General features: G+C 39.2%; 1 protein-coding gene across 1 annotated transcript in view; it reads left to right on the plus strand.

Annotated features, from left to right (window-relative positions):
* MBOAT2 (membrane bound O-acyltransferase domain containing 2) overlaps positions 1–15510 on the plus strand; it is a 170321-nt gene that overhangs the window by 116881 nt on the left and 37930 nt on the right. Inside the window, exons 5-7 of the mRNA XM_012639943.1 lie at positions 3059–3113; positions 8622–8805; positions 12878–13070. Of these exons, the coding sequence (XP_012495397.1) occupies positions 3059–3113; positions 8622–8805; positions 12878–13070 (432 nt within the window). The remainder of the gene's footprint in view (positions 1–3058; positions 3114–8621; positions 8806–12877; positions 13071–15510) is intronic.

Raw genomic sequence — 15510 nt, forward strand, 5'->3', positions numbered from 1 at the left:
TCTTTAGAATAGTTTGGATTTTGATTAACCTTGACAAGATTTGAGGAATTCACACCCTGTAGCTTTCAAAGTGATTCTTCCTCCAGTTCGATTCGGTACAGCCTGCTAGACAGTGTGCTGGAAGCCTGCCATGCCCCCACACCACCTGCCTCTGTGTGCCCAAGGGAGGGATTGAACCCTATCCTGTGTTTTCTCAACTAGTCTTACAGAGGAGGGCCTTATTATCTGTGTGTTGGGGGACCCCAAGACCACCCCCAGTTTGGTAATTCATAGTGTTCAGCATGTAGTTGAATTCGTGGCTAAGATTTATTACGGTGAAAAGATTACAAGCAAAGGCATCTGCAGTGAAGTCTAGAGAAACCAGACACATGTTTCCAAGAGTCCTTTCCCAGTGGAGTCACAGAGAACATACCCAGTTCCCCCAGCAACGAGTTGTGACAACACCTGTGAAATGTCTACCAGAGAAGCTCATTAGACACTCAGTACCCAAGGTTTTTATTGGGGGCTGCTTACATAGGCACCCACTGCCTAGCATGTACCAAAATTCCAGGCTCCCAGAAGGAAAGCAGGTGTTCAGAATAAACCATAATGTTGGCACAAACAGTCTAGGCATAGGGAATATTTCATATCAGTGTAGGGCACTGTTTACCAGCCAAGTTTCCAGACACCAGCCATGAGCAGGCCCTTCTAAGGGTAGCAGTCTTAGAATTATGTTAATTCTTTTCCGCACAGTCTTTTTGGTTCTAGACCACTCCTAGATGATAACAAATGTATTTATAACTATCTCTCAACTGCCAAGTAGCATCATTCGTACTTGAAGCTTCAGGGAACAGGTGTTATTTTATCTTGGAAAATTTCTAGACATGGTTTTTAAGATGTTTCCTCACCCTCAGATAACAGAGCCCATCTACCTTTCTAGTTTTGAATCACGTATGTGAGATTGCTGAGAGCTTAGGATGGATGACTAACACAACAACCTGGTATGTGTTTGGTCTGACTTGTAGTGTGACTTCCTTGATGTCACTTCATAATAGGAATATGTCAGCCTAGCAGGGTGCTTGTACAGGCTGAATATCCGTTACATGAAATGCTTGAGACCAGAAGCGTCTTGGATTTTGGAATATTTGCATATACATAATGAGATACCTTGGGGATGGGACCCAAGTCTAAATAAAAAGTTCATTTATGTTTCATACACACATTGTACACATAGCCCAAGGGTAATTTTGGATAATATTTTTAATAATTTTGTTCGTGAAACCAAGTTTGTGTACACTGAACCATCAGAAAGTAAAGGTGTCACTGTGTCAGCCACAGTCTTGGTGGTTTGGCATCACCATCATTCCTGACTCTGAATTTACATGCAACTGATAAGCAGTCATCTTCTCATACTTACTCACACGTAAGTATGCACCAGTAGAAAATACGATATACTGTTAATACAGTGAGGAAACAACGTGTTCAGGGCGACCAAGCAGCAGAAGAGCATCACCACGACACCTGTGTCAGCTGTTAACCCGCAGCAGCAGGCTCTCCCTCTCCACTTGCAGTGTGACATCATGTTGGCATTCAGAGACTTCTTGGTTCTCATCATATGTGGGGACTGCATGATTTGTACTTCAACAGACTTCTAGCTTTAAAAAAGTGATATCTTGTCTTTAATTGGTTTTTGGGCATTCTGTTGGCAAGTTCCCAAATTTTGAACTGAGAAGGGAGGCTGAACTTGTGCATGTAGACTTTTAACACAAATTTGCTCTGTGAAAATCTATCCTTTAAGCTGTATATTTACTTTCCTTGGTTAGTTTAGAATTCTAAAATGCTAATAGCCTCTGTGGTCAAGATGGCAGATTAAAAGCCCCACATTATACTAAACACTTAGAAATGCTGAATTAAACATAATAAAATAATTCATATATAGCAAAGCTTGAAATCACAAATGAAGCTGTTAACATGTTACTTGCCTGATGAAAGGATAAAGAAATTTAAAAAAAAAGAATACTGATCCTCATTTCTAAAGATAGCTCTTGTTTTTTTAGGAAACGGTAGGCAACAATGTGAGTATCTGATACAGGGACAGAAAGAATTGTCACAAGTAGCAATTATCCTTTTGGATTTACCTCCTGATGATGTTTTACTTTTTCCTCATCATCAGTCATCTTAAGTGTTTTTTTTTCCTTCTGATTACAAAAAGTAGGTATGTGCTCATTGAAGAAAATTTGAAAAATACACATAAGCACAAAGAAAAAATCCATGTCCCTCCCCCAACACTCCTCAGAGCCAGACTTTTTTTTTTTTTTTTAAAGAGAGACAGGGTCTTGCTCTGTTGCTCAGGCTGAAGTGCAATGGCACAATCATAGGTGGGACTACAGACACATGCCACCATGCCCAGCTAATTTTTTTTTTCTTTTTTTTTAAAGAGATGGGGATCTCACTATGTTTCCTAGGCTAGTCTTGAACTCCTGGCCTCAAGCAAGAGTGCTGGGATTATAGGTGTGAGCCACAGTGCCAAGCCAACCTTCTTTTTTATTAATATTTGATCCACTTCATTTATCTTCTTATAAGGCATAGTTTTCTTGTCTATATAATTGTCAAAAGTAGACGTACAATTATTTACTTTCTCATTTCCTAATTGTATATCTAGGTTGTTACTCTTTTGGGTTTTTTTGCTATTATGTATAAGGCTGTGATGATCCCTTGTCATAAATCTCAAATCATTTAAATCATTCAACAATAGAAAAATTTTAGTGCCCTTTTTTGAAAAGTCATAGCATTTAGTATTAAGGATAATAAATTTGAATTTTTAAATTTATTAATAATTTCCTTTAGAGAGGAATTAGGTTTTAGTAACTTTCGTTCCCTGACAGTATATTATTTATCTTATGGAGATCTTTCACATGATTGTGTCTGTGTTGCCATGGGAAAGAAAGGAACAATCATGTCAAAATCGGGAATAGAGCATGAATTTCAAATGAGGAAAGCAATGAAAGTATGAATGGGAAAAAATGCCATTCTTGAGAGAAATCATAATTGATCAAAGTACCTATTTTTTGTTTCTCAGGCATGTTTCGAAAGGATGAAGAACTGACTCCATCACAGAGGGGTTTGGCTGTAAGGTATGTGCCTTGCGTCGTATCCTGCTAGGGTTTAGCCTGCCTCTGCCTAGAACGCACATTGGTTATGTGGCTGAGGCTCACTAGTCCTTCTAGAGGTACTAACTTCTGAAAAACAAACCTTGCTACCTCTGCACTCCTCCCTCAGCCGGGCTAGGCATCCCTCCTAAGGCTCCTGTAGCACCTCGCCTGTGTCACTGTACAGTGTGCACCTGCTGTGGACCACAAGGCTACCTGCTAAATTTTTTGTCTCTGTGAGACTCTGAGTTCCTTGAAAACAGGAACATGGTATAGCCTTCATGACTGCCACATAGTAGTTAGTAGTAATTATAGCAGCTACCGTTTATAGACCAGTAAGTTGATGGCAGATAGTGGACTAAGATATAATACATTAATATAGCATGTAGATGCTACATTTGACATAATGAAGAATGATATTTCTCATTATTATTTGAGGAATGCATTCTGGGATAAGCTTCTAGTTCATTTATTATAGGTACTCTGATGACTGATGCAAAGAACAGCTTAATTTCTTGGCAGAATTTATCTCAATCTAATATAATTAGAGCTCAAATACTTGTTTTACTTAAAAGAAAAATTTCATATGGGGTACCTTGTTTCTAAATCTAGAACTAATACATGCGTTGCTGATAGACTAATGAGATTAAGTTTGTGATAGTAGATAGACCTACACTAAGTGTTCATCTTTGATCCAGGTAGCATGTCTTGGGGATCTTCTTATATTTTCCTCATCTGTAAAAATATTCTGTTGTGAGCTGAGCATGGTGGTACATCCCAAGTAGTCTCAGTTACTTGGGAGGCTGAAGCAGGAGGATTGCTTGAGCCCAGTACTTTGAGGCCACAATGAGCTATGAACTGGCCACTGCATTCCAGCCTGGGCAACATAGCAAGACACTATCTCTTTAAAAAAGAATTCTGTTTTGATGTTCTCTATAGTCTTTATAGGTCAGTAAATATATACTTGAGTATACTTAACTATGAGAGGCTAATTTGATCTGAGTTCTATGACCTCTAGGAGCCCTTGGGCCATCCCAGTAACTGCTCACTACAGACTCTTAATTCCTCTTTCCCCCTTTCTTCTCACATAGCCACCTAGCAAATCTCAGAGCCAGTTAAATCCAGCTCTCCACCTACCTGAACAGTAGAAAGAAGCAGAGTGGAAATACATTCAGTCTTGCTGACTGGACTTATTTTGAATTTGTTACCCCAAATTTAAAATTACAGTCCTTAGTATTGCCAGCAATTCTGCAACATTTCCTTAGCCTACTCACTTTCCCACTCTCTTGTAAGATGATTTATTCTCCTTTCTTCCCAGACTTCTAACACTCCCTCCCCCGTACTCAGGATGGTAGCAAAATTTTATTTTTTGGGAAAAATAAAAGCAACCCTACTTCATTCTGCAACCATGAAATCTACCAGACTGCCTGAATCTGTAACAAAACACTGGACTTTCTTTCCTGGTATCTAAGCTAGGCCAATTTTGCACTTCTACTCTGAACCTACCTCCTCAGGGATCTTGCTGCTTCAGTTAATGTCCTGTCTCTTGCATCATCAATCATCAATTTCCCCCTCTCTGCTGGATCATTCCCACCAACTCAGAAGAAAAAGCTTGTTTTATCCCACACTCCCTTCTAGCTACCACTCAATTAGTCCACACTTCTTTAGAATAACACTCCTTGAGAGCTTGTCTGCACTCTCTACTTCCTCACCTCCCGTTCTCTCATCAATGCCCTGCAGTCAGGTTTTTGTTCCCACTCTTGGTCTGAAATGATTCTTTCAGAGTTGCCTCAATCTTGGCACATTTTACCATTGGCTTCAGTTTGCCTGATGCTCAGCCTCTCGGCAGTGTTGGCCAAGCTGTCCGCTTCATCCTGAAATACCTCCTTCACGTGCCTTCCAGGATACATTCTTGTGATTTTCCTCCCCCCTTAACTGACTCGTTCTCTCCGCCTCCTTTGCAGAAGCCTCTGCCTCACCACTAAGTTGATGTGCTCCAGAGCTCAGCCCTGGACTTCTCAGTTTTCTCCAGTTGATCATAGACAGTCCATTGGCTTTAAAGACCATCTACATGTTTGGAGTCTCCTAAATTTGTATTCCCACCCCAACCTCTCTCCTGAGCTCCAGCCTCTCATATCCAACTGCCCTTTCAACATCATTCCATGGATAGTGAGAGCCATCTCAAATAAAGCATATGCAGAAGAGAACTTCTGATCTCTGTCTTCCTTTTCCCTCCCTGTCCACTGATCTGTTCCTCCACCATTGTCGCCCACTTACTTAATAGCAATAGCATTTATCACTAGTGGCTTGGGAAAATTTAGGCAGACACTGATTTTCTGACTGTAAATCCACTTCACCAGCAAGTCAAGGTAGCCCTTTCTAATCTCTAATCTGACCGATTCTCACCATTCCCTTTTGTTTGGTCCCAGTCTAAACCCTCATTTTCTACTTGGGCTAGTGGAGTAGCTTCCCTAACTGGTCTCCCTGTTTTCTCTTACGCCTTCTGCAGCTTACTTTTCACCTCGCAGCCAGAGATCTTTTTAATGTGCGTTGGATTATATTATTCCCCTCCCCTGATGAAAATCCTCCAATGGCTTCCCCTGTAATTTAGAATAGAAGGACACACTTTGGACTGCAGCAAATATGGCCCCACGGGCGGATGCTCCCCCAGTCCCCCTCCTTCCCTCAGTCCACTTCTGACTGCACAGGCCACCTGTCAGAAATCCCCTCCCTTCCCTGCCATCGCTGTCTGTCCCTTTGTCCCGCTTCGTCTTTCTTCATAGTACGTATTGCTGTCTAACGTTACATAATATGTTTATTTAATTGTCCCCTTCCTACCCCTGCAAATGTCGCCATCACCTAAATAGTGGTTCCCACTGGGAGTGATTTTGCCTGCAGGAGACAGTTAACAATGTCTGGAGACATTTTTTGGTTGTCACAACTAGGAGGGATGATGTACTGACATCTAGTGGGTAGAGGCTATGGATGCTGCTAAATGTCTGCAATGCAGAGAAGTCCCTACAATAAAGAATCATTGGCCCAAAATGTCAGCAGTTCTGTAGTTGAGAAGCCCTCACTTGAGATAACACATAGTGGATGTCAAATAAATGTTGATGGAATAAATGAATGAGTGAATCTTTTGTTTAATATTATAAATGAAATATTATAGTTAGACCTAAGTTCTCATTTTAATAGCAAATGTTATAGGTCATTACTTCAGTCCATAAAATAACTTGTTGTTTGTGATATAACAGTTGAGCCAAAAATTACTTCAGCCAACTTTGTGGTTACACATTATCTCCTGTCCTTGAAAAGTGTGTTACATGGTTTGACTTGGTCTTAAAATAATTGGCATCGACAGTGGAGCTCTGCCGCTGGAGTGCAAGGAGTTCTTTGCAACTCTGTGACTGCAGGTACTTACTCTGGTGCTTGCTCTGTTTCAGCATTAAATATGAAGAACTGAAAGAGAAAATCTACCAGAAATATTTTCTGTCATCAGTTTTGAGCCCTAAAAAGAAAATACTTAAGATACAACATTTTGGCCGGGCGCGGTGGCTCACGCCTGTAATCCTAGCACTCTGGGAGGCCGAGGGGGGCAGATCGTTCTGAGCTCAGGAGTTCGAGACCAGGATGAGCAAGAGCGAGACCCCGTCTCTACCAAAAATGGAAAGAAATTAATTGGACAGCTAAAAATATATGTAGAAAAAATTAGCCGGGCATGGTGGCACGTGCCTGTGGTCCCAGCTACTCGGGAGGCTGAGACAGTAGGATTGCTTGAGCCCAGGAGTTTGAGGTTGCTGTGAGCTAGGCTGACGCCACGGCACTCTAGCCCAGGCAAGAGAGTGAGACTCTGTCTCAAAAAAAAATAAAATAAAATAAAACATTTTAAAATGTGGGGGAAAAAAATTCTTAAAAATTAGAAAATGTGTTTCGGTTGAGGGGTAACCTAGATAGTATCAGATGTGCAGGAAGCACGATGTTGTTCTATTGATATTTTTTTTTTAATAAAAACAATATTAAGCCAGGCATGGTGGTGCATGCCTATAATCCCAGCTACTCTGGGGGCTGAGGCAGGAGGATCCCTTGCTCGAGCCCAGGAGCTCGAGTCCAGCCTGGGCAATGTAGCAAGACCCTGACTCTTTAAAAAATAAATTAAAAATGATGCGTATTATATATAAAGATACTCTCTCAACTCTTGTTCACAAAGAATGTTTATGTTTTTAAAGGAGACAGTTTAGAGAGGACAAAGACATTGTAACATGTTCGAGAAGCCTGCTTACTGTCTCCAGGTGTAGTTCTTTTATTCGTGATAGTTTATAATTGACAGTGGACCGTAGACTTGATTAATGGAGCTATAAAAATATACAGTCCTTATTCATTTATATAGCATAGAAAGCCTAAATAGTCTCCTGTGTTAACTAACCATTTTACCATGTTACCAGTAGATACCGCGTGCCATTTGGACAGATTTCAAAGCAGTCGAATTAAAAATGTTGTGAGACATCCTTGACTCCCGTCTCTCTCACACCCTACAGCCCATCCTTCAGCAGACCCCGCTCCGCTGCCAGGGTATGTGCAGAGTGTCCTGCCCCACTCCTGCAGCCATTGTCACCTGCCTAGTGGCTGCTCCACTCCTGATGGGTCCACACACAGGGGACAGAGTGATGCTTTGAAACATAGGTCTTTTAAAACCCTACTATGGTTTTTCAACTCATTCAGAATAAAACCTGACATTCCTACCATGGCTTAAAAGGCAGGCCCCATGTGGTGTCACCTCAACTCTCTACCTCTCCTCCCATTCTTTCCCTGGGTTCAGTCTACTCCAGCCTCATCCCCTCCTTACTGCCGGCCGTGCCCAGCTCAGGAATCTGCCACTCATCATCCCTTCTGCCTGGAATCCTTGTCACAGACATCCACATGACTCCTCTCACTTCCTCCTTGTCTCTACTCAAATGTCACCTTACCAAAGGGGCCTTCTCTGATTTCTTAATGTAATAAAATACCTTCTCTTTGTAGCACTTAGCATCTCTGAAAATATTTTATATATTTTTTTATTATCCATTTTCTGCAACTGGTATGTAAGCACCATGAATACAGAATTTTCCTCTGTTTTGTTTCGTGCTGTATCTCGAGACGCTAGAGCACGCTGGGCACAGTGCACAGCATGCATTTGTTAAATGAGCAAAGGATTGACTAGTAAGAGATGACACTTTCTGTGATAGCATATCTGTCTTAGATTTGTTTATTGTGAGAAATCTAAGTAGAAACCCTTCGTATTTGTTCATAAAGATCTGCGTAGAAACTCTCTTATTCAAAACTACTGTTGAGCATTACTACATCCAGATCTTTTAAATTATTACTGTATGGATGCAAATGACGATTAAAGATTGTCTTATTTTGGAAATGGTAAGAATAGTGAGTGTAGATGATTATTATTTCTATCAGACTTTCTGAAAGCTTATCTCTCACAAGTTGCATGTCTTTTTGTTGCAGGCGCATGCCAAGCCTACTGGAGTACTTAAGTTACAACTGTAACTTCATGGGTATCCTGGCAGGCCCACTCTGCTCTTACAAAGACTACATTACTTTCATTGAAGGCAGATCATACCATATGATACAATCAGGTGAAAATGGAAAGGAAGAAATACAGTGTGGAAGAACAGAGCCATCTCCAAATGTAAGGTCATGAGATTTATCTGGAGCGTTTAGAGCATGTATTGGTTAGTCTTATTTATTTAAAGATACTAATATTTCCATGTTTTGAATTTACCTATATCTTTAAAAACGTTTTTCAAGATAAGTGACTCCACATTCTGCCTATTAGTGATGCCTAGTAGAAGTACAGTCATAATTAAAGAACAAAAATAAGGTTATTTGAGAAATTACATGCCGAATTCCTTAATGAGAATGATGCTTTATAGTTACAGAGTATTTTACAAGAAAGCCCTTCTCATGGAATTAGCCATCCAATTTTCCAGGCCTTTTTTTTTTTTTTTAAAAAAGCTATGCCTTATGTTCTAGCAAATTGCAAACACTCTGTGTTGTCCTTTCCTTTTCTGCTTTTCTCTTCTTCTTAATCATAACCTGTTGAAATCCTACTCCTCTTTAAAGATCTACTTAAGGTATCACCTTTTTCACAAAACTGTTACCGATTCGCACAATAAAGAGATATTAACAGCTAACACTTTGACAGCTCTTACCACATGCGCTGTTTTTGTTTATTATTATTTATTTCAAAAAATTGCCTTTGCACTGCCCAACTCAGAGCTACATGCACTGCTGTGAGCACCTCACACATAGTTAGTTACTCTTTTCATCTTCACAGTAGTTAGTCTTACAAAGTAGTAGACTCTGTGGCTAAATAATTTGACCAGGATTTCCCAGGTTGGCAGTAGGAGATCTAGAATTCAAACCAGTTCAGTCTGGATCCAAAATCTATGCTAAATTGCCTCACAACTGAACATAGTTTTTACTTTTTTCGAACTATTGAGGTACTTGGAACCGATGAGATGCTGCTTCATAAAGAAAGGCTATGAGTCTTTGCGTAGGCTAAGTTTCTGTTGGATTTGATCTGGTTGAATCTAAATGTTCCATGAAAAGTAATAGGCCAGTCAGAAAGCCTATGAGACAAAGAGAAAGAACTAATGTTTTCTCTGAATGTGGGGCTTAGAGCAAGCCCCCTTTTCCCTGCAAACCTACCATCCTCCATTTGTGTGGCAATGAAGAGTGAGTGAAGAAATGTGCACCCATTCACAAAAGCCATTATATTACCTCTTTTCTACTATGTGACTCATTGTGTGCTTTATACCAAAAAGGAGTTTTTGTCTTCATACTTTGTATTACTGGCTAAGTGTTGATTGAGAAATGCCATACCAAATTGGGATGAATTTCATTCAGACTCATATCTCCAGGCCGACCACTTAAACCTTTAGAGGTCTGACTGCCCTGAGAGAAACTAAAGATAATTATAGACAGCTTCTTAGAAGTTTATTCTGGAATACTGGGAGGAGAATTAAATCTAGGAATCAAGACCCTGAACTCTCAGTTACCAGTTCAGCTTTATCATTGTATTAATAGCACAGCACTTAATGTGTGTGGGTCCCTCTCAGCAAAAGGAGAATCTTAATGTCTTTCCCATTTTAGAGAGGATATAAAGATCGAATAGTTTTGTAAAATATTTGAAAAATATCAAGTGCTATATAAACACGTGAGTAGGAGTAAATCAAACTCAACAAAGAATAATACAAATTTATATTTTGCTTCTGTCACCTTACTCTGAGTTTTTATGGGATTCACTCATGAAATGTCATTTTCTTCCTCTTTTGGGTTATAGACATCATAAATCAGAGGTTGTTGCTAATGACAGATACTCTTAATGTATTATCTCATTGTTCTAATATATTTTTATTTAAATTCCATATGTATATAGTTGACAAAGTCAAATAGTAGTAGTTATTCATAAATCCCTCTAATGGCATTTGTAAGCGCTTTATGTACCAGTGGGGTTTGTAGACTCTTAGGATCTGAAGTAGGATAGTCACATAGCCAGCTATCTCTTCTGTTGGGGACCTCCCGGTTGTCTTTATCTGTATCAGTTAAGACACAGATTTGACTGCTGAAACAAGGACCAAAATAACGGTGTTGGAGAGCCAAGCTCTGTTTTCCCTGTACACATTACTTTCGTTCACAGCCCATTGACCAGAACGTAATCACACAGCCATACTCAGCTACACAAGAGGCTGGGACATGTCATCTTCAGCTAGACTTCCAAGTGCACAAGTAAAAATTCCTTTGCTATGCAGGACGGGGAGGATGGCTCCTGGGCAACACCTACCAGTCTCTGCCATGATGTCTATAAGTCTTTTCTGTGGGGCTATTTTGTTTTTTGAATAAAAGATCCTCTGGTCTTCTTCCTGGGGCACACAAACTTGACTGCTGTTACTCTGGAGCTGGGCAGGAGAAGGGGGCTGATTATATCACCTCTCAGGATACAGCTGTCTCTGTGTTCTCCACGTTTTCATTCCAGCACCTACCCATCCTGCTCTAGACCCATGTTCCTAAGCCTGTATCTTCTGTGGTTACATATATATATATTCTCTTGCTTCCTGCTAGAACGGTGGGGGTATCCACTTTACTAAGAGATATATACCTATATATCTTATAAAGTAAGGTGATTTTACATTTATAATATATCTTATGTATAATATATACTTATTTTACATATAATTACATCTGTAATATATCTTTTATATATATATAAGGCATATATATGTATGTATAGAGTAAGGTGGCTTTATACAAACACATACATCATCCACCTCATTAAGCAGAGACGCTATAGAGACTTGTTTATACCTGGCTTTCTACTAGCCCTCCTCCCAGATATAGTTCTCCCCATCCACCCTGTCTTCCATGATACCTGATGCCTGCATTGACTGATCCTATTTGGGGATTCTCATTGGTATGCATGCCCCGTGGTAGCTGAGATCAGGTTTATGTTACCTTAGTTTTCCTTTTTTTTTTTAAACCGAGACCTAGAAATTTTGCATGTAGTCTAATGGTCAGAGTATTTCTTACTACATTACTCAAATGATATACCTCATTGTTAGGTTAATGTATGGGGCTGTTCTTCTTATCTCCCTTCATTAATAATCACAGTTTTTCTCTAATTACCTTTTTAAAATCTCTTTTTTATTCAAATATATAGATAAGATATTTGGGAGAAGATTGAAGAAAGGTAGCCTTATTTTATTGGAGAAAGGTTTAAAAGATAGCCAGGAAAATGAGAATAATGACAACTGCAGCAAGGATTGGACAGTCAGAACTACCTGGCAGGAGCAACCTACAAATAAGACAGTTTTTTTTAGAAGTGCAATGAATATAGCATATGCTTTGAGCCATTCTTTTGGCACTGTTACATAGTGTGTTAAAATATGGATCTTCATTTATGAATTACTTCAGTTAATTTGAATATTGTTTGGTTATTATATCAGGCACTCTAAACCCAGGTATTTTGTTAACATACCTTCATCTGAATCTAGCCTTTTCTTTTTTCTACTTGTTTCTTTCCCTTCCCAGTCTGTATAATCTCTTTTATACTAAATGAGGTTGAAATGTTCTGGCCTTCTAAAAATACAAAATACCATGAGTTGGTAATTTAACCTTACCATAATATTGCAAAGAATGGCCTGTTCTTTTCATCAGAGTCTTTGATACCAATCTTTAGTGTTCTCATGTGTAGCTCTTTTGATTTTATCATTCTTGAACACAGATATGTTAACTTTCAGATTTAAAGAGATGTATAGATTGTGTATTTTAAAACTAATGTCCATGAAACACCTAGAATTTGTAAGATGTAGAAAAAGCACAATAGAAAAAAATGTCATTTTTCATATAAAATCTACCAAAATTAATTAACATGAATTTTTTGGTGTCCACTTCCGTTCACACTGATACACTTATACTTGTTTTTAGATTTTTTATTTCCTGAAAGTTGTGAAAAACACAAATTGAGGTTTTAATATGAGTTGAGCCATAATTCTTAGGTAGTACTTACACATAAGGTTGGAAATGTTAATACTATGACACCTTGGAGGTCTTTAAATACTAAATGCAGTGTAGCTCTTGATTTTTGACCAGGACAGTTATAGGTTGATGCTACATTCAGAAGACTAATCTGTTGATAATACGTAAAATGAATTAAAAGGAGCATGGGTGAAATTTCTGAAATCTCGTCTTACACTTTTCAGATTGCAGTTATTCAGAAGCTCTTAGTCTGTGGACTTTCTTTATTGTTTCACTTGACCATCTGTAAAACATTGCCTGTGGAGTACAACATTGATGAGCATTTTCAAGCTACAGCTTCATGGCCAACAAAAGTGACCTATCTTTATGTCTCTCTATTGGCTGCCAGACCCAAATACTATTTTGCATGGACGTTAGGTAAGTAACATGTGAATAGACTTTTCTGTTTATGTGTTGACATAAGTCAGTGGATCAGTGAAAAGATAACAGATACTTATTGTGTGCCTGTTGTATGCTAGATTCTGTGCTAGCCAGAATAGATAGTAATATGTATAAGACATAGTTTCTACCCTCAAGATGCTTAAAATATAATACGCTATTAAACCTTTCATTATGATATATGCTAGGCTATTAACCATAGTATAATATGCTTAGTACTTTATGAGCAATAAAATGATATTGGTGTGCGGAATGGGGGTAGTCAGTTATGCTTGGCAGGTAGATTAAGTATTAGAGAAAAGACAGCATTCAGTTGTGCCTTTAAGATTGACTTGATTTCAGCAAGTGGAAAGTGGCTAGTTTTGCACTCATGAACAAAGAGGCATGGAAGTGCCTTGCTTTCTGTGACAGGTGTACTAGGGGCCATGCAGGAAAGAGGGAACTGGGAAGGAGAAACAGGGCTTTCACGAGACCTCGCCTGCTTTGCTGAACAAACCATGAGAGCCTTCAAGCAGGGTGGTGGCCTGATCCTATGGCAGAAGAAGATAATTCTGGCCACATTTTGGAGGTTAGACTGAAGTGGAGAGTCACTTCACTGGATAGATTGAAACCTCTTCATATGTGTTATCTTTTCTCTCACCCACAAGATTATAAACCCCTTTATTCTTGTGTCCTGCTCGACTTGTTTATATTTGGTACTCCATGAATATTTGAATGGCTGCATGAAGAAGCACATTAGCCAGACAAGGCCAAGAAAAAGGCCTGGGGACTGACATTTTACTCTTGGTTTTATTTGGATTGCATGAACTATAGTTTGGGACTGGAATCGGTGTTTTTAGTCTTTTGTCATACAGTTGCACACGGTGGCATCATTAAAAGTTACTTTGACCTGGCATTTTCACAGTCAATTAAAATATATTATGTTACCCTGTATAGATTTTAAACTAATACTTCTTTAAGGATTGAAAATTTTTATTCTAGCCAAATACGAACATCAGTAATACCAGATAAGATTTCTGTAGTACTTAAATTCTGACTTTCAATTGAAACTAGAAATTCTTCCACACCAACCTAGAATTTTTAGGGTTTTATAAGAAATGTGACCTGTTTGTTGAACCACTAGAGTTATATAAGAGTTCTGCATGTTCTTCAGTTTGATTGGACCTCTCATTGTTGAAAATCTGTCAGTAGAATAAGGTCATTGAATTTATAAGACTTTTGAGGAAATCATAAGACCTTTGTAAATATGTAAAAATGCATGAGTTATCCTTAATTTTTTTTTTTTTTTTTTTGAGACAGAGTCTCACTCTGTTGCCTGGGCTAGAGTGCCATGATGTCAACCTCGCTCACAGTAACCTCAAACTCCTGGGCTGAAGCAATCCTTCTGCCTCAGCCTCCTGAGTAGCTGGGACTACAGGCATGTGCCACCATGCCCAGCTAATTTTTTCTATATATGTTTAGTTGTCCAGCTAATTTCTTTCTATTTTTTTTTTGGTAGAGACGGGTTCTCACTCTTGCTCAGGCTGGTCTCAAACTCCCAAGCTCAAACAATCCGCTCGCCTCGGCCTCCCAGAGTGCTAGGATTACAGGCGTGAGCCACTGCGCCCGGCCTCCTTAATTATTTCTTTGTTAGTTATGACAATTACAATCATTCTTAGGGGATTTCTGATTCCCTACCCCCAATATTTGGTTTGAAAAACCAAGAAAATGTGAGTGAATTCCTTTTCCCTGATTCCTCCTTAAGCAAATGTATTAGAATATATAATATATGAGTAACAATTTGAACTACATTTAAAGAATTTAAATAATTCTTAACCATAAGGCTATAAGGTTATTCAGTTCAATAAGTACTCATACTATGTCTGTACTGTCTTAATCAGTACAAGTAATGGTTTAGGTCCTAGTAATGGTTAAACCCTGAAGTCTACATTTTGATGTTGCATCAGTGGAGAAGCTGATTGAAAGGCTTGGCACCCGTATGCACACATTCATCTCTGCTCTCCACTGACTTTTTTTTTTTTTTTTCCGAAACAGGGTCTCACTATATTGCTTGGGCTAGAGTGCAGTGGCATCATCCTAGTTCACTGCAGCCTCAAACTTCTGGGCTCAAGCTATCTTCCTGCCCTACCCTCCCAAGTAGCTGGGACTACAGGCATGCACCACCATGCCTGGCTGATTTTTTCTATTTTTTGTAGAGATGAGCTATGTTGCCCAGGCTGCTCTCAAACTCCTGGGCTCAAGTGATCCTCCTGTCTTAGCCTCTCAGACTGTTGGGATTATAGGCGTGAACCACTGTGCCCAGCCCTACTGACTTTTTGGTTCTCAAATTGGAGTTTAATGACTTCTAAAAGTCCAAAAATGTGTTTTTGGGAATCTGAGAGTTCCAAAATACTTTAATTTGGTTTGTGCATTTTGATGA

This window comes from Propithecus coquereli, unplaced genomic scaffold (genome assembly GCF_000956105.1).
Source record: "Propithecus coquereli isolate 6110/MARCELLA unplaced genomic scaffold, Pcoq_1.0 Scaffold145, whole genome shotgun sequence".
In the NCBI taxonomy this organism is placed as follows: Eukaryota; Metazoa; Chordata; class Mammalia; order Primates; family Indriidae; genus Propithecus; species Propithecus coquereli.